Source organism: Lactuca saligna, chromosome 8 (assembly GCF_052625555.1).
Source record: "Lactuca saligna cultivar CGN05327 chromosome 8, ASM5262555v1, whole genome shotgun sequence".
Taxonomy (NCBI): domain Eukaryota; kingdom Viridiplantae; phylum Streptophyta; class Magnoliopsida; order Asterales; family Asteraceae; genus Lactuca; species Lactuca saligna.
The window spans coordinates 230,771,713-230,797,046 of NC_136424.1; the positions used below are offsets into that span (position 1 = coordinate 230,771,713).

The 25,334-nt window shown below is 40.2% G+C and overlaps 1 protein-coding gene across 1 annotated transcript in view; it reads left to right on the forward strand.

Annotated features, from left to right (window-relative positions):
• Window positions 1–22,928: 22,928 nt before the first annotated feature.
• The window catches only part of LOC145013330 (two-component response regulator ORR26-like), a 33,478-nt gene continuing 31,072 nt past the window's right edge, over window positions 22,929–25,334 (forward strand). The window contains exon 1 of the mRNA XM_078972128.1: window positions 22,929–23,090. Coding sequence (XP_078828254.1) covers window positions 22,943–23,090 — 148 coding nt within the window. The 5' untranslated portion in view covers window positions 22,929–22,942. The remainder of the gene's footprint in view (window positions 23,091–25,334) is intronic.

The following is a 25,334-nucleotide window of genomic DNA, read 5'->3' on the forward strand; positions in this document are numbered from 1 at the left end:
CCCTTAGGAGTTTACAACCATAAACCCCCCAAGGAATGGTTCCTGGGCCGTAAATTCCTATAAAGTGGTCAAATGGTGCCCTAACTTTCTTCCATGGCTTGTACTTAGGACTAGAATCACTTATGCTTAACCTAGGTGTAACAGCCTGGAATTTCAGGTATTGTCATAATATTGTTTTTGGGGTGTTTTAGGAGGGGACTCGGCGAGTTGGAGCCAGACTCGCCGAGTAGGACCACAGACTTGGTCGCGGGTTCGCGACTGGACTCGACGAGTCCATTATGGACTCGACGAGTCTGCGCTGTTCAGCAGAAACCCTAGCCGTTCGGTTTTGGAACGTATATAACAGACTTATAGGCCATCATTGTCCGTCTTTAGCGACTGAGAAAAACCCTAAATCGGTTGTGGGCATCTAGAGCAAGGATTGAAGGACATTGGTGATCTTGAAGAAGTTATTGTGTAAGGAAGAGAAGAGTTTGGCTAAAGGAACAGCAAGGGAATTAAGTTCTGAGGATTGGGGACACAGAGAGTGCATTATTCAGGTAATAATTCGGATCATATTCTGCTATGTTGATGTGTGCATGGATTTAGGGTTTATGGAACCCTTTTGTGACTAGATTGATTATTACCCTTGTTCCCCAAACGATTATAACCCTGTATTAGGACCTTTAGAGGTCCAAAATGTCCCATGCCTGTGTATTTCGGGAATTAAGAGAGGTTTTGGATTGGAATCCTTATGCCTTAAGTCAAAAGGTAAATTACAAGTCTTGGGGTGTAGCATGAGCACCTAAATGAAGGTCTTACGTGTTGTACCAGCTTAGGAGGACCAGACCTATGAATGGTCGGGACAATACTGATCTCAGGAAGCAGTTTGATCGACTGCATGGCATGGACTCGCCGAGTCCGATGAACAGACTCGGCGAGTAGCTTGGAGATTAACTAGGACTCGTCGAGCTGTTCTTCAGACTCGGCGAGTGGAGTCGGGGTGGCCCCGCGATTCTTCCACGAAGAACTCGTCGAGTCAAGAGGGATACTCGACGAGTAGAAAGGGAACATCAGGATTTGGTGGGACGTCTAGACTCGCCGAGTCGCCTTAGCACTCGCCGAGTCCGGTCAAGTTGACCGTTGACCATTGACCAGAGTTGACCTACATGTGATTTCTTAGGGTCAGCTGTCTTGAAAGATAAAAGTATTAATAAGGGATACATGATATTCAGGGAGTCTGTAGCTCGGCGGATCGAGTGCGAGCGATTTCAGGAGTCGCTAGCTTTCATTACCCATGAGGTGAGTCTTCTCACTATACTGTACCCGGAAGGGTTTGACTGTGTGACCGGAAGGTCGGATATGATATGTGTTATAAGTGCTATAAATGGAAAGGTAATTGCTATGCGTGTTATGTATGTTTATGTGGGCCGGAAGGCAATATGTTATGTGACCGAAAGGTCAGATATGATATATGATATATGTGCTATACGTGTTAGGATAAATGTATTATGTGCTGTGTATGTTTATGGGCCGGAAGGCAATATGTTATGGGCCGGAAGGCGTATATGTAATGGGCCGGAAGACGATTATGTTACGGGCCGGAAGGCGTTGTGTTGTAGACCGGAAGGTCAGGGCCTGGAAAGGCGTATATGTGTAAGTAGTATACTGGGGAACTCACTAAGCATTTATGCTTACAGTTGTTATGTATGTGTTTCAGGTACTAGCGAGGACCATGGGAAGGCGACGACGTGATGAGTACACACCGTTGTTATTTTGAGATCTTGGGGATTTTATGATTGTATTTTGATATGAAACTTGGAATAATTATATTCAGTTGAATAAAATCACTTATTTTAAATGAAAAATTTGTTTGAAAATTTGCGTTGTTACAATTGGTATCAGAGCCTTGGTTTGAGGGACTCGGGTGTACCTTCGGGTGTAACTGAACTCAAACTGAGGATTTGAGGAAAATCTTTTAAAAATAATAAAGGCATAAACTTTTATAAATGGTAAAGTGGTAAACAAGAAAGAAGCAGTGTGTACGATCAGCCAGCGCCCGAACGGTAAAGATCCCCAGAATACCTTACAATGTTATGTTATGCAATGAATTATGAATTGTTATGCATGCTAGAAGACTAGGTATTCATGATAGGACTAGAGTGGCCTGATTTGTGATGCCTTAGTCTAGGGAGTTTGCCGATATGAGATATTTGGTAGCGTGCAGGTAGATAGTGCATATCAAAGTAGAGTACTCACTATTCGGGGTTTGGGGAGGAAGATTTGGGACGAATACTGATACGGTGTGGTCGGTAGTATTGGGCCCATACTACCGAAGACACCGGGTCGGTGGAAGACCCAAGTAAGACTCCCTGGATATCGAAGACTGAGTAGGGTTGCGTTATCGAGTACAATTGTACTTGATGGAGTCTCTGAAAATTTTATGTTGTATTTCAGAGACATCATGGTTACCACACGCCACGGGGCGAGTTCGAGCGGTGTGAGCGACGAGGATATTCGTCAGATGATTCAGGAGGAGGTAGCTGCAGCGATCTGGGCTGAGATCCCGGAGATGTTTGGGTCTATTAAGACCACTCTGATGGAGACGTTCGAAGAGCGGTACGCCGCACTGACTGAGACTGCAGCCGCTGCCGCTACCGCAGCCGTGGCCGCTGCCAGGCCGCAAGGGGGCGATTCGTTGCTATTTCGGGAATTCAGCAACACGAAACCCCCTGAGTTCGATGGGACGCAGGATCCGATTGCTGCGATGAGGTGGATCGCCGACATTGAAGGGTGCTTCTACACTTGCTCATGCCCAGAGCACCTGAGGGTATGGTTCGCTTTGAACCAGCTCCGTCTGGGAGCAAAGGATTGGTGGAAGTTCGTGACGGCGGACTTCACTCTGGCGGAGATTACAGCAGTGACATGGGAGAGGTTTACTGACATGTTCAGGGACGAGTATGTTCCCCCAGTGGAGAGGGAACGATTGATTCAGGAGTTCTTGACCCTTAAGCAGGGTACTGATTCGGTTGCGGTGGTCACACGGAAGTTTCACGAGAGGGCGATGTTCTGCCCCGAGCTGGTGTCTACAGAGCAGTCACGGATGAGCCGGTACTTAGGCGTTTTGAGGAGGGATATCCGGGAGTTTGTGTCAAACTCCACCTATCGTACTTTCACTGAGCTTCAGGCGAATGCCAGGAAGCGCGAGATCGAGTTGGAGACCCAGGCCAGGGAGGAGGCCGAGTCTCGGCAGGTGGACCGGCGGCCGGCTCAGTCTCAGCCGGCAGCCAAGCGGACCAAGTCCGCTGATTTGAAGACGGGAGGCCCGAAGGGCCGCACTTGCGGAAAGTGCGGCAAGGGTCATGAGGGGACGTGCCGAGCTGGTGGTTGCTACAAGTGTGGCAAGGAAGGACACATTGCCAGGGATTGTCCTAAGGGATTTATGGTTTGTTTTCATTGCAACCAGACAGGCCATCGGAAGGCCGAGTGCCCGCAGCTTCGTTAGGGACCTACACCTACTACCAGGACTACTGAGACTCGACCAGCGAAGGTCGAGGCCCCGAGGGCTCGCGGGAGAGCCTTTCAGCTGACTGCGGAGGAGGTCCGCGTTGCGCCCGATGTTGTGGCAAGTATGCTGTAATTCACGTATTTATTTAAAGTCGAGATGTTATGCTTATGTTAATATATGTGTAGGTACTTTTCTTGTGAACTCTATGCCTGCTCTAGTGTTATTTGACTCGGGTGCGAGTAGGTCCTTTGTATCTTTAGCTTTTAGTCAGCATATCAGCAGTAGTCGTGAGCCGTTAAGTCGGCCTCTGAGCATTTCTATAGCGGCCAAGAAGGTGGTTTGTGCCACGGAGGTTCTTCGGGGGTGCGTACTAGAGATTTTTGGGGTTGAGTTTCCGATTGACCTAATTTCTATTGCGATGGGTGATGTCTATGTCATCGTGGGCATGGACTGGTTGAGTCGATTCAGCGCTGTCATCGACTGTGAGCGCCAGCTGGTGACTATACGAGACCCTAGTGGGGGAGTTCTTACGGTGTACGGCGAGGGTACCCGTTCGGGATCAGCTTTTTGTTCGGCCGCTAGGGCGAGGCAATGTCTACAGCAGGGATGTAAGGGTTTTGTGGTGTATGTGATGGATACGCGGGAGGCTTCCGAGAGACCGAGGTCAGTGGAGGAGGTTCCAGTGGTGCGTGAGTTTCCAGATGTATTTCCCGAGGAACTGCCGGGAGTACCTCCTGCGAGGCAAGTAGAGTTTGGTATCGACCTGATTCCGGGGGCCGCGCCTATTGCGAAGGTGCCTTATCGTCTCGCACCTCCAGAGATGCAAGAGTTGTCCTCGCAACTCCAGGAGTTGCTGGGGAAGGGATTTATTTGGCCGAGCAGCTCGCTGTTGGGAGCACCGATTCTATTCGTCAAGAAGAAGGATGGTTCACACCGGATGTGCATTGATTACCGGGAGTTGAACAAAGTGACAGTCAAGAACCGCTATCTGTTACCGAGGATCGATGATTTATTCGATCAGTTGCAAGGGGCATCTTGGTTTTCCAAGATCGATCTGAGATCAGGGTACCATCAGGTAAGAGTGCGGGATGAGGACGTCCACAAGACAGCATTTAGGACGCGATATGGGCATTATGAGTTCGTGGTGATGCCTTTCGGGCTCACCAATGCCCCGACAGTGTTCATGGACCTCATGAACAGGGTATGCAGGCCGATGCTGGATCGGTCTGTGATTGTATTTATCGACGACATCCTGGTGTATTCGCGATCTAGAGAGCAGCATGAGGGACATTTGAGGGAGGTCCTTGGGGTACTGAGGTCGGAGAAGCTATATGCAAAATTCTCCAAATGTGACTTCTGGTTGCGGGAGGTCCAATTTCTTGGACATGTTGTTAATCAGGCAGGGATATTGGTCGATCCGGCCAAGGTTGAGGCAGTGATGAGTTGGGAGGTACCGAAGTCACCTTCCGAGATCAGGAGTTTCCTTGGGTTGGCGGGGTACTATCGGAGGTTTATTAGAGACTTCTCCAAGATCGCAGTACCGCTCACCAAACTGACCCGGAAGGGTGTTGCATTCTCATGGGGACCCGAGCAACAGACTTCTTTCGAGACACTTCGCCAGAGATTGTGCGAAGCCCCGGTATTAGCTCTCCCGGAAGGGATGGAAGATTTTGTCGTATATTGCGACGCATCGATTTCGGGACTGGGTGCAGTGTTGATGCAGAGAGGTCATGTGATAGCTTATGCATCGAGGCAGCTAAAGCCTCACGAGGCGAGATATCCCACGCATGACCTAGAGTTGGGGGCAGTAGTATTCGCTCTCAAGATTTGGCGTCACTACCTGTATGGGGTTCGATGTATGATATACACGGACCATAAGAGTTTGAAGTATTTGATGGATCAACCCAACCTAAATATGCGTCAGAGGAGATGGTTGGATGTGGTCAAGGATTATGACTGTGAAATCCTATACCACCCGGGCAAGGCTAATGTGGTAGCTGATGCATTGAGCCGCAGGGCGGAGAGCACTCCATTGCGAGATGTATGTCTGAGACTGACGGTGATGACTCTGGTATTGGATGCTATTCGTGGGGCGCAGGCCGAGGCTGTGAGATCCGAGATGCAGAAGAAAGAGCGGGTCATTGGGTTAATCTCAGAGTTCGTTAAGGATGGATGAGGACTTCTGACGTTTCAGGGTCGGATTTGGGTACCGTTCGTGGGCGGTACGCGTGCTACTTTGATGGAAGAGGCTCACAGATCGAAATTCTCGATTCATCCCGGTGCTACGAAGATGTATTTGGACTTGAGGAAGGAATACTGGTGGCCTTGTATGAAGAGAGACGTCGCCTGGTTCGTTGAGAGGTGTTTGACCTGCCGTAGGGTTAAGGCCGAGCACCAGAGACCGCATGGCAAGTTGCAGCCTTTGGAGATTCCTGAGTGGAAGTGGGAACAGATTACTATGGATTTCATCACCAAATTGCCGAGAACTGCCAGGAGAGCCGATGCAATTTGGGTGATTGTGGATAGGTTGACGAAGAGTGCACATTTCCTTGCCATCAGCGAGAGTTCATCAACGGAGAAGTTGGCGGAGATATACGTGAGGGAAGTAGTATCTCGGCATGGAGTGCCGATCTTGATTGTTTCGGACCGTGATGTACGCTTCACTTCCAGGTTCTGGAAGAAATTCCATGAGGAGCTGGGTACTAAACTGCATTTTAGTACCGCATACCATCCCCAGACAGACGGTCAGAGCGAGCGGACGATTCAAACATTGGAGGACATGCTTCGAGCGTGTGTGTTAGACTTCGGGGGTAGCTGGGATGCGCATTTACCTTTGGCAGAGTTTTCCTACAACAACAGCCATCATTCGAGCATTGGTATGCCACCTTTTGAGTTGTTGTATGGTAGGAGGTGTCGGACCCCCATTTGCTGGGGAGAGGTGGGACAGAGAGTGATGGGCAGTACGGAGATCGTACTTCAGACGACAGAGCAGATTCAACAGGTTAGACAGAGGTTATTGACCGCCCAGAGCCGACAGAAGAGTTATGCGGACAGGCGCCGGTCCGAGCTTGAATTTCAGGTTGGCGACTTCGTTCTCCTGAAGGTTTCTCCTTGGAAAGGAGTGATCCGGTTCAGGAAGAGGGGCAAGTCGGGGCCCCGGTTTATAGGTCCATTTCGTGTGATTGCAAGGGTAGGTCGGGTAGCTTATCGGTTGGAGTTGCCAGCAGAGTTGGGACAGATCCACAATACTTTTCACGTATCACAGTTGAGGAAGTGTATAGCCGATGAATCGGCAGTGGTTCCATTAGAGGATATTCAGGTGGATGCGAGCCTGAATTACGGCGAGAGACCAGTAGCCATCATGGATCGGAAGATCAAGGTTCTGAGGAACAAGGAGGTACCTCTGGTGTTGGTTCAGTGGCAACACCGGAAAGGATCGGGGATGACTTGGGAGCCGGAGCATGAGATGCGGGAGCAACATCCGGAGTTATTTGCAGAGTGAGACTTCGAGGGCGAAGTCTAGTCCTACTGGGGGAGAGTTGTAACAGATTGGAATTTCAGGTATTGTCATAATATTGTTTTTGGGGTGTTTTAGGAGGGGACTCGGCGAGTTGGAGCCAGACTCACCGAGTAGGACCACAGAATTGGTCGCGGGTTCGCGACTGGACTCGACGAGTCCATTATGGACTCGACGAGTCTGCGCTGTTCAGCGGAAACCCTAGCCGTTCGGTTTTGGAACGTATATAACGGACTTATAGGCCGTCATTGTCCATCTTTAGCGACTGAGAAGAACCCTAAATCGGTTGTGGGCATCTAGAGCAAGGATTGAAGGACATTGGTGATCTTGAAGAAGTTATTGTGTAAGGAAGAGAAGAGTTTGGCTAAAGGAACAGCAAGGGAATTAAGTTCTGAGGATTGGGGACACAGAGAGTGCATTATTCAGGTAATAATTCGGATCATATTCTGCTATGTTGATGTGTGCATGGATTTAGGGTTTATGGAACCCTTTTGTGACTAGATTGATTATTACCCTTGTTCCCCAAACGATTATAACCTTGTATTAGGACCTTTAGAGGTCCAAAATGTCCCATGCCTGTGTATTTCGGGAATTAAGAGAGGTTTTGGATTGGAATCCTTATGCCTTAAGTCAAAAGGTAAATTACAAGTCTTGGGGTGTAGCATGAGCACCTAAATGAAGGTCTTACGTGTTGTACCAGCTTAGGAGGACCAGACCTATGAATGGTCGGGACAATACTGATCTCAGGAAGCAGTTTGATCGACTGCATGGCATGGACTCGCCGAGTCCGATGAACAGACTCGGCGAGTAGCTTGGAGATTAACTGGGACTCGTCGAGCTGTTCTTCAGACTCGGCGAGTGGAGTCGGGGTGGCCCCGCGATTCTTCCACGAGGAACTCGTCGAGTCAAGAGGGATACTCGACGAGTAGAAAGGGAACATCAGGATTTGGTGAGGACGTCTAGACTCGCCGAGTCGCCTTAGCACTCGTCGAGTCCGGTCAAGTTGACCGTTGACCGTTGACCAGAGTTGACCTACATGTGATTTCTTAGGGTCAGCTGTCTTGAAAGATAAAAGTATTAATAAGGGATACATGATATTCAGGGAGTCTGTAGCTCGGCGGATCGAGTGCGAGCGATTTCAGGAGTCGCTAGCTTTCATTACCCACGAGGTGAGTCTTCTCACTATACTGTACCCGGAAGGGTTTGACTGTGTGACCGGAAGGTCGGATATGATATGTGTTATAAGTGCTATAAATGGAAAGGTAATTGCTATGCGTGCTATGTATGTTTATGTGGGCCGGAAGGCAATATGTTATGTGACCGAAAGGTCGGATATGATATATGATATATGTGCTATACGTGTTAGGATAAATGTATTATGTGCTGTGTATGTTTATGGGCCGGAAGGCAATATGTTATGGGCCGGAAGGCGTATATGTTATGGGCCGGAAGGCGATTATGTTACGGGCCGGAAGGCGTTGTGTTGTAGACCGGAAGGTCAGGGCCTGGAAAGGCGTATATGTGTAAGTAGTATACTGGGGAACTCACTAAGCATTTATGCTTACAGTTGTTATGTATGTGTTTCAGGTACTAGCGAGGACCGTGGGAAGGCGCCGGCGTGATGAGTACACACCATTGTTATTTTGAGATCTTGGGGATTTTATGATTGTATTTTGATATGAAACTTGGAATAATTATATTCAGTTGAATAAAATCACTTATTTTAAATGAAAAATTTGTTTGAAAATTTGCGTTGTTACACTAGGATCACCAAAACACATAAGGAAAGGGTACATGAGAGTTTACGGCCGTAAAATCCTAGTTTACAGCCGTAAACTCCTTAATATATTCCATATGTTGATCAAACCACTTCCCTTGCCTTAGAACTAAACCTAGCATCATCCCACAAGTGTTGTAAGACCATTAAGCAACCAAGAACACACCACCCATGAGTTTACGGCCGTAAAGTCATGGGGATATGGTCTTAGGGTCGTAATCTCCATAACGAGTTTACTCTGTAAGAACAAACTCCATATTTAGGCCATACACCCCCTTAGATGCTACCCGGATCACTCCTAACACTTGAAATGAAGTGTTTTCGTGCCTCGGAGTGTATATTCTTATCTAAATAGTAGTTCAAAGTCTAATTAGATATAATTATGTATCTCCTCATTTTACATAGGAACCTCGCACGTATTCAATCCCTGAACGAACATTTAGCATCCTAGCCGACACATTTCTCGACTGGTGAGTTCATACCCTACACCTTTTCCATGTTTTCAATGCTTTCAGCGGGGGGGGGGGGGGGGGGATACAAGCAAAATTACAAGAATATCTTTTACTCAAATTTATTTATTTCATTTGAAATGTTACATTTTCCGTATGCTTTTAACAATAGAATCTGTATTAACCAACCGTTTGACTTGTAGAGTTAGTTTTCAAACCGATTGCAAATCTTATAGTGTTATAATGTACATTTCATAAATGGTTTTCTATTTCATTACTGTTAAAATCATTAATATTAGAAATTTAGACGTCCTCTGTAACACTTCACAGAGATATGCGAGTGGAGGACGACATTTGTAATTAGGACTTAAAACAAGATTTTCCACATTACTACTTGTAAATTCGTTAATCTTAGGGTTGGAGACACGTCCTCTGTAACACTCCACAGAGATACGCGAGTGGAGGACCTTCCCTGTAACCAGAATCTCTTAGTAGGAGAGCGTGACTTGAGTGTATAGATCTATATGGGGCTGACTACCCCGCACCTTGCTGCTAGCTACAGTGGGACTGGCAGGTCCACGGGTGACAAAAGTCATAAATGATACTGGCCTTCCTTTGCCATATCTAGTTTATCGTATGGTTATAGAACTCGCAACTTAGATAATGGAGATGTACCTTTTGGTAATAATGAACTTAGTAAATTAATAACCTTAGAAATCAGTTTACTATTTTGATAGTTTTATATACGTGTTAAAACTAACATACCTTTCAAGGATAACCAGGCTTTCAGGAAACTTCACACAAACACTACAAGTATGGTAGATTCATGTACATTTCATTCAGAGTCAATAACCAACCACAAACTTTTAAGGAAAATAAGCGTTTTTCCTGGGATAACAGAACTTGTTCTTAACTAGATCGTGTAATAACCAGATAATAAACTGTTCTTAACCAAACTATGTAACAAATGGATAACTAAACTTTACTTATAAGAAAATATGGGATTTTCTTGGATAAAAACTTTTTCAGAAAACCAAAGAAAGCTTATTCTTTTACAGAAACAAACCGCTTATGAACTCACCAGCTTTATACTGATATTTTTAAAACTGCTTGTATTCTCAGGTTCTCCTTAGACAGGTATCCCGTGTTTTTTTGCAGAAGACGGAGCGTATGGAAGTCACGTCTTTACTTTTGTTTAAGCTAATGTATCTATAATCATGTATTACCTTACTTTCAAACAAATGTAATGATTCTATGTAATGTAATGTTTTGTGTTTACTATGCTTACTATGTGCATTGGTCATGATACTTTATATGACGTCCTTCGCCCCAGAACGTTTCCGCCATCGGTTTCGGGGTGTGACAAGCAAACAACTGTGGTGTGGGGGAGTCACCCCCGTATAGATCTATACACAAACTCTCGCTCTCCCTAGGAGACTTTTATTATAACTACAGACTACAGACGACCCATAGAGGTGCCGTTCGCTATTACACACTAAATCTAACATGAATTTGATTACCATTGATTAACGACTTGTATATGTTTACTAAATTGAAGGTATGCCTAATAAACGGGAGAAGAGGATTACAAAGTCCTACTAATCCCAAGTATTATTGATGGCTATTGGGTATACGAAGGGCACGTTGGTCCATATCGCATTTGATTTACTTGGACCTTACTAGCAATGCTAATGGGCCACTAAGGCCCAATAGCACTTAAAAGCCATTGAGGGTCCCTTAAATATGAAATTGGGTCATAGAAGGCCTAATAACATTTATTATTATACTTTGTGCCCAAAAGTCATGTTAATGGGTCACAAAGACCCAACAAGTATGATTGGGACTTTCAAACCCAAAGATTTGAAAGATTGATTTTTAGATTCGTAATGACATGAGGCCTGTCGGTTACTTATAAGGCTATTTAGAATTTCATGTATATTCGTGTTTCTATTTTTCGTAAGTTGTAGTTTGGTGTTTTTAACTCAATATCTTAAAAATAAAATCACCGACTCAAAAATATTGGTTTGAACCCTTTCAATCCTTATTTAGTAAAAAAAATGACAATTTTAGTCCTTTATATAAAAAAGACATTTTAAGCCCTTAAACCATTTTCTTGACACTTTTGACCCATAGACTTGTTCAAGTTATATTTTTAGCTCAAAACTTATTCTTTGGTAGTTTCAGCCCTTCTAGAAAAGTGTTTTTCGGTTAAAGCCCAAACTTGTGCAACTTTTACAATTTTGGCCCAAAATCCAATAATTTACATTTTGATCCTTGTTTGGAAAAAAAATCATTTTAATCCCCTGGATTAATTTTGTTTACTCTTTTTCCCCTTGTTTCGAGAATTTTACCATTTCAACCCCTTGAAAAACACCATTTTTGAAAATTTGGGCCTAAAGGCCGAAAAGCCCAAGGTTGAGCCCATTAGGCTAAAATTTACACTTTTAGTCCTTTTAAAAATCAAGATTGTTATAATAACTCATATTTTAACTGATTTGACCTTTTTGACCCTTATAAAATCGTGAATGACATTTATTTCCCATCTTTTACTTATTTGTCAAAAATGGCTCATAATTTGGATTTATATTTTGTTTTGCTTATTTTGAACTTGTATAATACTTTGATCTTGATAATAGCATGTTTTAAGATGTTATTTAACGTATATTTCCTAGTCATGGGTAAGGATCTCAGCTAGATCACGATTTTTCACACATATTTATCAAATAAATTCAAGAAATCATACATATCATACAAAAACACATAGATCTACACATATTACTTGTATTCTCCCCCATAAATCTTGTAAAAACCGAAAATAGAGGGGTATGAACTCATCTTTGCTTGTTGATTTTGATTTGAAGAAGACATGGAAGAGTTTGATGCTATTTTCAACCCTAGCAAGCTTTCTTTGGTTGATTTCGATCTTAGAGGTTTCTAGGATGATGATCATGAGTTTATATGAGTTAAGAAGAGATTTTTGATAAAAAAAAGAGTCTATATTATGGATCCAAGCATCAACTTACCTAAGATGATGATTTTTGTGGAATAACCTCCTTGAAAAGCTCTTAATCTTGAAATTTTTGAAGGAGAAGTGAAAGTGTTCTTGAGAGAATTTGGAAAGAGTTGGAATGAATTATGTATGTGTGTGTGTGTGTCTACTCTTGGCCGAAGGTAAGAAGAAGAAGAGGGAAAAGAGAGATATGGATGTGATGGATGCATGGAAACATGCAAATGGTGCATGGAAGTATGGAAGTTATTGCATAGATGCCTATTATGTAATAAGGAGGTGGCCAACCCCCCTTATTTCACTAGTTTCTATTTTTTTTATCCTCTTAGGCCGAGAAAGGGAGAAGAAAGAATACAATTTGGGCCTTTTGTGCTTAACTCCATATCATGGGCCCATTTTGATGATTTTCGGCCCAATTGGTCTTTGGAGATGGTTAACGGCCCAATATAAATCAAAGTGTAACAACGTGAATTTTCAAAACAAATTTTCATTTTTTAAACAATATAAACCATCATATAATATTCTCAAATCTCATGTTTAGCAAATGTCATCATAATAAAAATACATCCCAAGATCATAAAATATATCTTCCGTCAGTGTGTACTGATCATGCCGGTGCTTTCCCACGATCCTCGCTAGTACCTGAAACATAACACAACAACTGTAAGCATAAATGCTTAGTGAGTTCCCCAAAATACCACTTATACACGTACGCCCTTCCAGACCATGACCTTCCGGTCCATGTGTCTCAGTGGACTTCCATCCCAACCCGGTAGACCTTCTGGTCCATAACTCCCTGACCTTCCGGTCTATATCATAATGCCTTCCGGCCCATAACATAATGCCTAAGAAGAAGAAGAGGGAAAAGAGAGATATGGATGTGATGGATGCATGGAAACATGAAAATTGTGCATGGAAGTATGGAAGTTATTGCATAGATGCCTATTATGTAATAAGGAGGTGGCCAACCCCCCTTATTTCACTAGTTTCTATTTTTTTTATCCTCTTAGGCCGAGAAAGGGAGAAGAAAGAATACAATTTGGGCCTTTTGTGCTTAACTCCATATTATGGGCCCATTTTGATGATTTTCGGCCCAATTGGTCTTTGGAGATGGTTAACGGCCCAATATAAATCAAAGTGTAACAACGTGAATTTTCAAAACAAATTTTCATTTTTTAAACAATATAAACCATCATATAATATTCTCAAATCTCATGTTTAGCAAATGTCATCATAATAAAAATACATCCCAAGATCATAAAATATATCTTCCGTCAGTGTGTACTGATCATGCCGGCGCTTTCCCACGATCCTCGCTAGTACCTGAAACATAACACAACAACTGTAAGCATAAATGCTTAGTGAGTTCCCCAAAATACCACTTATACACGTACGCCCTTCCAGACCATGACCTTCCGGTCCATGTGTCTCAGCGGACTTCCATCCCAACCCGGTAGACCTTCTGGTCCATAACTCCCTGACCTTCCGGTCTATATCATAATGCCTTCCGGCCCATAACATAATGCCTTCCGGCCCATATCAAGCATAGCATACATAGCACATACAAAACGGGTAACTAATCACATACAATGCATATTATCTTATAGCATATTAGACCTTCCGGTCACACATAGGTTCCCTTCCAGGTACAGTATAGTGAGAAGACTCACCTTTGATATCTCGGTAAATCACTGACTTGGTAGAAATACGATCTAACCTCCGCCTAAACACATAAAACAAATACTCCCATAAATATAACTATACTCCAACCTTTCTTAACATCCTCAGAAGGGTAAAAGACCATTTTACCCTTCTTCTGGCTCAAAAGGCCTCACTGCTAACCAAACCCTAAAAGTCAACCAAAGCCAACGGTCAAACTTTGACCTGACTCGGCGAGTGCACTTGGGCAACTCGGCGAGTCCACCTGTGTCCACTTAACTCCTTAGTCCTATTTAACACGTCGAGTCCCTCCCTTTACTCGACGAGTCCCCAGGCAAGAATCGCGGGGCTACCCTGACTCAACTCGCCGAGTCCCAAGAACAACTCGGCGAGTACATGCCATGCACAAGTTCTATTGACCTCCTGAGGTCAGATCTTTTCCTTAAATCCATAGATCTGACCTTCCCAAGCAATATGGAAGCAAACCATAAATCCCTTGGGGCAATCCCTGGCAATATGCCCCTCCTTGCCACATTTGTAGCAAGCACCCGATCGACACGCCCCCTCATGACCCTTGCCTCACTTCCCGCAAGTGCGGCCCTTCTGGCCTCCCGTCCTCGAATCGGCGGACTTGGTCCGCTTGGCTACCGGCTGAGACTGAGCCGACCGCCGATCCATCTTATGAGACTCGGCCTCCTCCCTGGCCTGAGTCTCCAACTCAATCTCCTTCTTCCGGGCATTTTCCTGGAGCTCAGCAAATGTCCGGTACATCGAGTTCGACATGAACTCCCGAATGTCCCTCCTCAGAATACCCAAATACCGGCTCATCCGTGCCTGCTCAGTAGACACCTGCTCAGGGCAGAACATCGCCCTCTCATGAAACTTCCGAGTGACCACAGTAACCAAATCATTACCCTGCTTGAGGGTCAAGAACTCCTGAATCAGCCGTTCCCTCTCCACCGGGGGAACATACTCGTCTTTGATCATGGTGGTGAATCTCTCCCATGTCACTGCTGAAATCTCTACAAGAGTGAAGTTCGCTGTCACGAACTTCCACCAATCCTTCGCTCCTAGGCGAAGCTGGTTCAAAGCGAACCGTACCCTCAGATGCTCCGGACATGAACACGTATAGAAGCATCCCTCAATGTCAGCAATCCATCTCATCACAACGATCGGATCCTGCGTCCCATCAAACTCGGGTGGCTTCATGTTGCTGAACTCCCGGAACAACAACGAGTCACCTCCCTGAGGTCTGGCATCAACCACAACTGCTGTAGCTGCAACGGCTGCGCCCTCAGTCACCGCGACGTACCGCTCATCGAAAGTCTCTAACAGTGTGGTCTTGATAGACCCAAACATCTCCGGAATCTCGGCCCTAATTGCCGTAGCCACCTCATCGTGGATCATCTGATGAAGCTCCTCGTCACTCACACCACTCGCCCCAGGTCTGTGGCGTGTCCCAACCATGATACCTCTGAAATACAACATAAAAATATCAGAGACTCGATCGAGCATACTCGCAGTCGATAACGTAACCCTACTCGGCCTCCAATACCCAAAGGATTCTTACTTGGGCTGCCCACTAATCCGGTGTCTTCAGTAGTACAGGCCCTATACTACTGATTACACCGCATCAGCATTCACCCCAAGTCCTCCTCCTTGGATCCCGGAACGCAAGTACTTTATTTACGCTATGCATTGGCTACCTACTCGCTCTCAAGGCATCTCATAGCAGTAGGATTCTCCTAGACTAAGACATCACAAATCAGGCCACTCTAGTCCTAATATGAATACCTAGTCTACTCTAGCATGCATAACATATCATAGCATATCTCATAACACATATTGTAAGGGTATTTCAGGGATTTTACCGTTCAGACGCTGGCTGGCCGTACACACTGCTCATTCTTTGGTTATCTCAAAACCTCTTATAAAACTTTGTGTGTTTTTTGATTGGAAATTTTTTCTCAAATCCTCGGTTTGAGTTCAGTTACGCCCGAAGGTGCACCCGAATCCCTCAAACCAAGGCTCTGATACCAACTTGTAACAACGTGAATTTTCAAAACAAATTTTCATTTTTCAAAAAATATAAACCATCATATAATATTCTCAAATCTCATGTTTAGCAAATGTCATCATAATAAAAATACATCCCAAGATCAAAAAATAAATCTTCCGTCAGTGTGTACAGATCATGCCGGTGCTTTCCTACGGTCCTCGCTAGTACATGAAACATATAACACAACAACTATAACCATAAATGCTTAGTGAGTTCCCCAAAATACCACTTACACACGTACGCCCTTCCAGGCCATGACCTTCCGGTCCATGTGTCTTAGGGGACTTCCGTTCCAACCCGGTAGACCTTCTGGTCCATAACTCCCTGATCTTCCGGTCCATATCATAATGCCTTCCGGCCCATAACATAATGCCTTTCGGCCCATATCAAGCATAGCATACATAGCACATACAAAACGGGTAACTAATCACATACAATGCATATATCTTATAGCATATCAGACCTTCCGGTCACACATAGGTACCCTTCCAGGTACAGTATAGTGAGAAGACTCACCTCTGATATCTCGGTAAATCACTAACTCGGTAGAAATAAGATCTAGCCTCCGCCTAAACACATAAAACAAATACTCCCATAAATATAACTATACTCCAACCTTTCTTAACATCCTCAGAAGGGTAAAAGACCATTTTACCCCTCTTCTAGCTCAAAAGGCCTCACTGCTAACCAAACCCTAAAAGTCAACCAAAGTCAATGGTCAAACTTTGACCCGACTCGGCGAGTGCACTTGGCCAACTCGGCGAGTACACATGTGTCCACTTAACTCCTTAGTCCCATTTAACATGTCGAGTCCCTCCCTTTACTCGACAAGTCCCCAGGCAAGAATCGCGGGGCTACCCCGACTCAACTCGCCGAGTCCCAAGAACAACTCGGCGAGTACATGCCATACATAAGTTCTATTGACCCCCTGAGGTCAGATCTGTTCCTTAAATCCATAGATCTGACCTTCCCAAGCAATATAATCACGTAAAGCTTGAAACTTGATGCTTATATATATATATATATATATATATATATATATATATATATATATATATATATATATATATATATATATATATATAATGGCATCAAATGGTGATTTAGTCCCAAAAATGGCAACCTAAGTCCAATCACCCCACAAGGACTCATAAAGCTTAATGGATTGAAGTCTCTGGACCTCTTTGGGTCCATATCCAAAGCATAGACTCGATAAGGGACCAATTGCTCTACATAAACATCCTCAAAAGAGGTTGGAAAACCCTAATCTTTAAGTTCAATACCAAAACTGAAGAAGGTCCGAATGAATACCTCAAGTTGAAGTCTCTGGACTCTGAAACCACTTGAATCACACCTCCTTCAGTCTCCTCTTGCTCTTGATCACCTTCTTTTTTCCAAACCAAGGATAGAAAGGTCAATTATGGCTTCTCCTTCCTCCCAAACGATATAGCTCACTAAGGGTGCTCTCAAGGGACTGGTAGCCACAATGGAAGGCTAAGAGTGCCCTTAAATAGGCTCCAACCCTGGATGATTAGGGTTTCATTAAACAGCATGGACTCGTCGAGTCCAATGCGAACCCGGATGATCAACCACGACCCTACTCGGCGAGTCTACGCATCAACTCGCCGAGTTCCTTCACATAATCCAAAAATAAATATTATAATAATATACCTGGGATTCAGGATGTTACGTATGAGTTTTATGGCCCATTAGGACTAATTAGATTTGTTATGGCCCAATAAGGCCCATTAATGATAAACTAGTCCATTCTAGGTTTATGAGGCCAAAAAATGTCAAGTTTCATGTAAATGGGTCCAATTAGGGTCCATTGAAGAGTTCTAAGCCCAAAATAGTTAATTTGGAAGCCTATTGGCCCAATAAGGAAATCCTAGTCCATGATGGCCTTAAACCGGGATATTTAGGGTTTCTAATTCTTTGTTGACTATTTGAAGCGTTTGTATAGAGTGTTTGATGGAATTTTGTCGTCATAGAATTAGCATCATACATGCTTTCAAGTTTTAGTCACCATGTTATCATTGTTCAATGTTTACAAAGCATCAAAATTCCTAGTTGTGATAGTTAGTCCGAATCAATTGTTGGATCATAAGCCTAAGTGTAAGAATTAGGGTTTACAAGCGACTCTTGGAATTCTACACTATATATGTAACCTCAAATCCCTTAAAACCGATATCAAGAGTATTCTAAGAGGATATAGCTGATTTTTTGTAGTGATTATCCTCATCCAATTAGTAGATAATTGTCAAATTTTAAGATAATTGTTAGTTTATATGATAAGCTAATAATTTGTAATTTTTTTATTTGAAATTATCTTGCTTTATGAGTTAAATTAGGTTAATTTGGTAAATAATAAATTATATGATAATTTTATTAGTTAAATTTGATCTAAATGGTTCTTAAAGAGTTTCATAACTTAGTCAAAGTACCTACTTAGACAAGGTGTTGAAACGTTTTAACATGGAGAATTCCAAGAAAGGAGAATTGCCCATCCTGAGCAATACCAAACTGAGTAAGAATCAGAGTCCGAGTACTGATGCTGAGATAGCAGAGATGAGCCAAGTACCATATGTTTCCGCAATTGGCTCGATCATGTATGCTATGACATGTACTCGTCGTGATGTGGTTTTTGCTTTGATCATGATCATCAGATATCAGGGGAATCCTGGTAGAGCTCACTAGACTACGGTAAAGAACATTATTAGGTACCTACAAAGGACTAAGGACTAGCTCCTCATGTAATGCTCGTAGATTAGGGCTAGTCAATTTAAGGACAATAAGCGTCAAAAATGACTTTTTGATGGAAGATTATTTTGAAGGAATAATCTTAACTAAGTTTTAGTATATGTTACAAGGATTCCGTACATATAAAGAACGCTGAAATCCGAGTTATAACGAAGAAGTTGTGACTTGTCGAAGTTTCGCGACAAAACCGACACGATGCTGAATGACGTATAAAATGAATTTATGTTAGAGCGGTATTTAGCCTTAGCGATCCAAACGAAATTCGTAGAGTTCGTTACACCATGAGCGTGCATAAAAAGAACGTCCAAATCTGACTTCATATGAGAAAGTTATGATTTTTCTAAGTTTCGACTTAGCGGTATGCTGCCCGAATACTCGATTTGAGATCGAGCGGTTTTTATCCGAAACAATCTAAACAAGAATCGAAGATCTTGTTGATAGTAGTGCAACGGTAAAAAGATAGACGAAAATGGACGTCGGATGAAGAAGTTATGAATTTATAACGGAGTTTTCTTGTCCCGACCTACTAAAAATAAATAATAAAAAATAAATTCAAAATTAGCCGACGGAGTCTGAACGAAAGTTGTAGATCGTAGTCTCACCTATGCGGGGATATAAAGAACGTCGAAAATGGATCTCGTATGAGTAAGATATGAATTTTTGAAGTTTATTAAATAATTAAAGTATTTAATTTAAATATAAATTCAGATACTATCCAAAGGGAGGGAGTCACCGGGCTTATCCGGGTTACGCCCAGTGTACCTGGATTTACGCCCAACATAATTCGAAGAATCAGCCCCTATATAAAGGGTGCGAGGGCAGCCGAGTTCCTTGCTCAATTCCTCTCCTCCTCTCCCGTTTTACCTCGTTTTTCATACAAAAAATATCCCGAAGCCCCGGTATCATTCCCCAAACCCGAAGCAAGTCCCAAAGCCCCGAAGATCCCAAGAAGTGAAATTCCCGAGCCAAAGCTCTGCCTACGAGAAGCCTGGTTTTTGTGAAGATCTTCAAGATCTACTGAAGAATACTACTTCTACAAGTCGTAGTGCTGTCCGAGCATCGTCTAATCATGTGAGTGTATAGTTACTTTCTTCTAACACATAAATATAAATTATTAGCTATTAAATATGTGTTATGTGTTATATATTATTTGTCTATTTGAGATGGGCTTGGAATTGATGTTTTTATACGGGTGTTAAATGATTTAAACTATGTTTGTATTTATATCTACAAAAATATTGGGTAGAACATGGGTAGATGGAATAGTTGGTGACGATGTGACTTCGCGCCTATTGAGTAAGCCTTGGTGACGATGCAACTTCGTGCCTATTTGATAAACATTGGTGACAATGTGACTTTGTGCCTGTTGTGTAAACCCTGGTGACTATGAGACGTAGTGCCTATTGTGTAAACCTTGGTGAGTATGAGACGTAGTGCCTATCGTATGAACCCTGGTGACTATGTGACGTAGTGGCTGTTGTATAAATCGTGGTAGCAAATGGACTTTGTGCCAGTTCCTTAGGTAAATCCTTAGGAATGAATGAATGAAGGATAGTGGGTTCTTAGGGTAAACCCTTGAGAAAATAAAGGAGATATGGGGATGGGTATTTGGGTTGATTGTTTGATAATTGAATATAATAAATGTATTATTGTGGGTTGAAAATCCTATATGCTCACCAGGCTCCCAAGCCTGACCCACTTAGTTTTCTTTGCATTAATGGTAATGGCACAAGGGTATAAGTTGGTGGACTTAACGAGAGATTTTGGATTATAGATCAGTAGTTATAAATCCCTGTTGTAAGGTCTATTTTATATTGTTTATGCTTTTGGTCTGTATCGGAACATGACATCCCAAGGTTTTATTTTTTAATGAAAATACATTCTCTTGAGAAATGTTTTGATAAATTTTATCATATTTTGTTTTGGGAACAAATTCCGCAACTCTTTTAATCAAATGATTACTTTGATTTTATAAAACAAAGCATAAACAAATCGGTCTTTCTGGCGGTGAAATTGGGGATGTCACACCTTACCCTCGGTGGGAGTGATTACTTGAGAGTGACAGGGTATAGTGACACCAATTTTCAAACCGACAGAGATAAATTCCGCTTTCAGTCGGGCTGGGTATTTACCCTTAATGGAGGAGCAATAACTTGGAAAAGTTCCAAACAGGAGACTGTAGCTGATTCAACATGCGAATCAGAGTACATAGCAGCAAGCGAAGTGTTGAAGGAGGCGATCTGGCTGAGAAACTTCATCAGAGACCTTGGAGTTGTACCAGATGTAAAGGAGCCTATGGAGATTTTCTGTGACAGCGAGAGTGTGGTCCCTTTAACCAAGGAGCCAAGGGATCATGGTATTGTATGACAACCACAAACTTAGGCTCTTTAGGTATACCCATTTTCATGATTGAAATGGGACTATTCACTTTTTCGTCAAATACTTGTTTATTTAATACTAGTGGTGGAACTCTTATATGTAATTCGCTACATGGGTTCGAAAGAGTATGGAACTGAAGATAGATGAAATGGTATTGCATGTGGTCAATGTAGCATGCATTACAGTCCAAACAATAGGGCACTTCAATTTGTATTTACCATCTGGTTTTTTTGATTACTTCTATCACTAGAAATATTGTATCAGTTTCTCATTTAAGAAAAAGCTATGGACTTAGTGCATTACAAATGAACGTTGGCAGTTGTGCCTAATAGATAACATCGGCAACTATGGACTTAGTGTCTGCCGGATAAACCCTGACAATGATGAAATTCGTGCCTATTCCTTAGGACAATCCTTAGGAATAAATAAATGATGAATATATAATTCTTATGGTGATTCTTAAGAGTAAAGAAGATAACGGGGATGAGAAATTGGGTTAGTTGTTTGATGATTAAACGTAATAATTATATTATTGTGAGTTGAAAACCCTATGTACTCACTAGGTTTTCCAACCCGACCCACTTAGTTTTTTATTGTATCACAGGTGGCTATATGAAAGATACATTTTGCTGAGATATTCAAGGAGTATTAGGCCCCTTGTTTAATTACTGTAAAGCTTGTAATATTTCGTTATGTTTATGTTTCTGTATTGACAATTACATCCCAATGTTTTAAACAAAAATATATTTCTTCGGAAATGCTTTGATAACATATTTATCGTGTTTTCTAGGAACAAATTCTGCAATACTATTTTTTAAAATAGATACTCTGATTTTTAAATAAACATAAATAAAATTTTTAAAATGACCGTAAATTTGAGATGTCATAACATCCAGTCGCATCCAATCGTGACTTGCTCCCTTTTCGTATCCAACTTCACTTTCACACTCAAAACGCTTCTCGCATCCATCAGCTTTTTCATGCACATCACCTTTTGCATTCAAATCACCTCTCACTCAAATTTGCTTTTGCATTCACATCATATATATATATATATATATATATATATATATATATATATATATATATATATATATATATATATATATATATATATATATATATATATATATATATATATATAATTTTAGTATTTATAGGTATATATGGTTCTCTTTATAATAAAACCTTTTAATTTACTTTAATGCCTAAATAAAATTTAAAAAATTAAAATATTAGTTTTAAAAGTTTGAAAGACAAATTAAATCTTTTTTTTAATATACGCCTTAAAAGTAATTTGACTTATCAAATATTAAAGTTAAGATGAGTGGGTGGCAAAAAATTCTTCATTTGCTTGGCACCATATAAAAGACCACTCTCAAGGTGGCATGATAAAAAAAAACATTGTCAAATGACATTGTTATGCTGAGGTGAGAAAAGTGGGAGAGGAGAGAGTGTGTGAGTGAAATGGTTATTATTTTATTTTTTGTTTTTTTATTTTTTTTATACATTCCACAAAAATAGCTTATCATTTATATTTATATTGTATGGCAAAAATAAGTTTGTGAATGAAAGCATGACACCCTTGAGCAAAGTGCAAGTTGTAGACTTGTTGTTTTGCTAATTAATAATTTTTTATTTCTTGTTTGACTTTTATTGGTGATAAATAATATTCAACTAATAAAATTGAATGCACTTAATTAATGATCAGTTTTCATAAATCGTAAAATGTTGAATTCACTATTTAAGCTTTAAAGGCCTCGTAAACCATAAAAATATTTAAATTTTATCATATACACCCTGTCCTAACCTTCTTTGTCTTTCTCAGTCTCGTAAAAAGTTCTTACAATGATGGTGCATAGTAAATTTTCTCAAAATTGTGGATCCAAGGATGAACATACAGTCTTCACCAAACCAATCAAAGTAATGGTTGTTGACAACAACAAGAGGTTTCTTTGTGTCGTGGCTAAGGTTCTTAACTACTTATCCTTTAAAGGTAATATTGTAACTTGATATCTTTTATATTAAATTGATTGTTTTCATTATATCGAAAAAAATACAATAGTTATGAATATTAATAAGAGTAAAATAAACAAATCTACGCTAAAAAAATATGCACACTTACTTTATCCGGAAAATATGCAGCTTTTAAAAAGAAAATCAATAAGAACCGTAAATTTTGCACACTCGAAATGGATATTAGCGGAATCGGTCATTTAACATTACTTATTACATCAAATAGTTGCGAGGTCCATGTATTGTATGGATTTAATTTTTAAAAAAATATAAAGGTCTAAAAATTTAAAAACTTTGAATTTATAAAAAAATAAGAAAATAATGAATTATTATAATGAAAATGTTTTTTTATCTTTTAAATTTAAACAAATAATTTAAATAAATAAACAAAAACAACTAATAAGCTTTAATTTTGAGAATTTTAAAATTAAAAGGTAAGTTCATTAATGATATTGATATCAATTTATTATTACATTTATTATAATTATTATATAAAAATATTATGTGGATTTAAAAAAAAAATTAAACTTATAAAATAATATGTGGAAAAAAAATTAATTCAAAATAACCACAAAATGATATCTGACAAATTAAATAAGAATATGACAAACTACAAAAAAAATATATTTATTTATTAGAGTAGATCTTTTTGTAAAATACTTTTTCAACCGATATGGTTTTAAGTTTTAACGATATAATCTTCTTCTTTTTTATGTGAAAATGATATTTTGAGGATCCTTTTATCACAAAAAATCATCAAAATTTTTTTTTTTTCGTAAAAAACATATAACTTTCGTAAAAGTATGAATAATTTCGTAGATCAAACCTAAGATTTTATTAGAACTTTTAAACTATGAAATAATAACATTGACCTTGTTTTAGAGATTTCACGGATTAAAAAGTAATTTTGAGCTTGAAATATACGGTTATTTGTAGAAAACTTTAAATATATGAAAAAAAAAACATTTTCTTATTATATATATAACTAGAAAGGTTACTCCTGCTACGCGGTGGTCAGAAGCTTACAATGTTGTTTCCAAATCGATAAATATGATAGACGTAGAAAGTGCAAGGATGAAAAGTCCGGGCTTTGACACGGACCATTTTTTTCATGTTTTTATGAAAAAAAATGTAAAACAGTTATTGCACAAAGTTGCCAAAAAATGATTCCTAAGATTCATTTTTTTTTATATATATATATATATATATATATATATATATATATATATATATATATATATATATATATATATATATATATATATATATATATATATATATATATATATTAATTTTCTCTTGATTTTATTTCAAAATATACCTTAAGTAATAAAAAAGTTATTGCACAAAAAAAAACTTAACAATCTAATACTTTTGAGATTATATCACTCTAAATGAAATAATATATATATATATATATATATATATATATATATATATATATATATATATATATATATATATATATAACTATTAAAATAACATAATTGCTACAATCAATTCAGCAAATATATATTAATCACGAACATTGAATGAAAATTTTCAATAACTAAAAAAGTATTTAATCCATACGATTGGATGCATATTGCAGGTAAACAAATAAATGCTGTCATTAAAACTATATGATTTTTTCTATTAAGACGAATTAAAAGTTTTTACTTTAATAATTTCCAAAAGTTGTTGCAATAAGTTCTATTACGAAGAGGCTATTTGGTAGGATCTGAATTTTTAAAAGATTTGAATTTCTAAGAAGGTCTGAAACTTTAAGATCTGAATTTTTAACATGCTGTTTGGTTGAAACATATGAATTGTTATCTGAATGATAAAAATGTCCATTTTACCATTGTATTGTTTGGTTTTATGCTAAATGATAATTGATAAACGTTACAAATAATCATATAATAACCAAATTAAACATAAATTCTTCCAAATTCAATTCTTTCAATCCATGGAAACATAAACATCATACAATATAACCAAATTAAACATAAATCATTTCAAATTAACTTCTTTCAATCCATGGAAACATAAACATCATACAATACAATCAAATTTAACATAAATTCTTCCAAATCCGCTTCTTTTAATCTATGGGAGAAAAAAAACACCACCACCAATCTTATATGTATTTTACCAAATTTATGAACCAAAGACCTACTTCCTACACACTAAAACTACATATGGGCATTTATGATTTGATTAAAAAGCCTATGTGAAAAAGTAT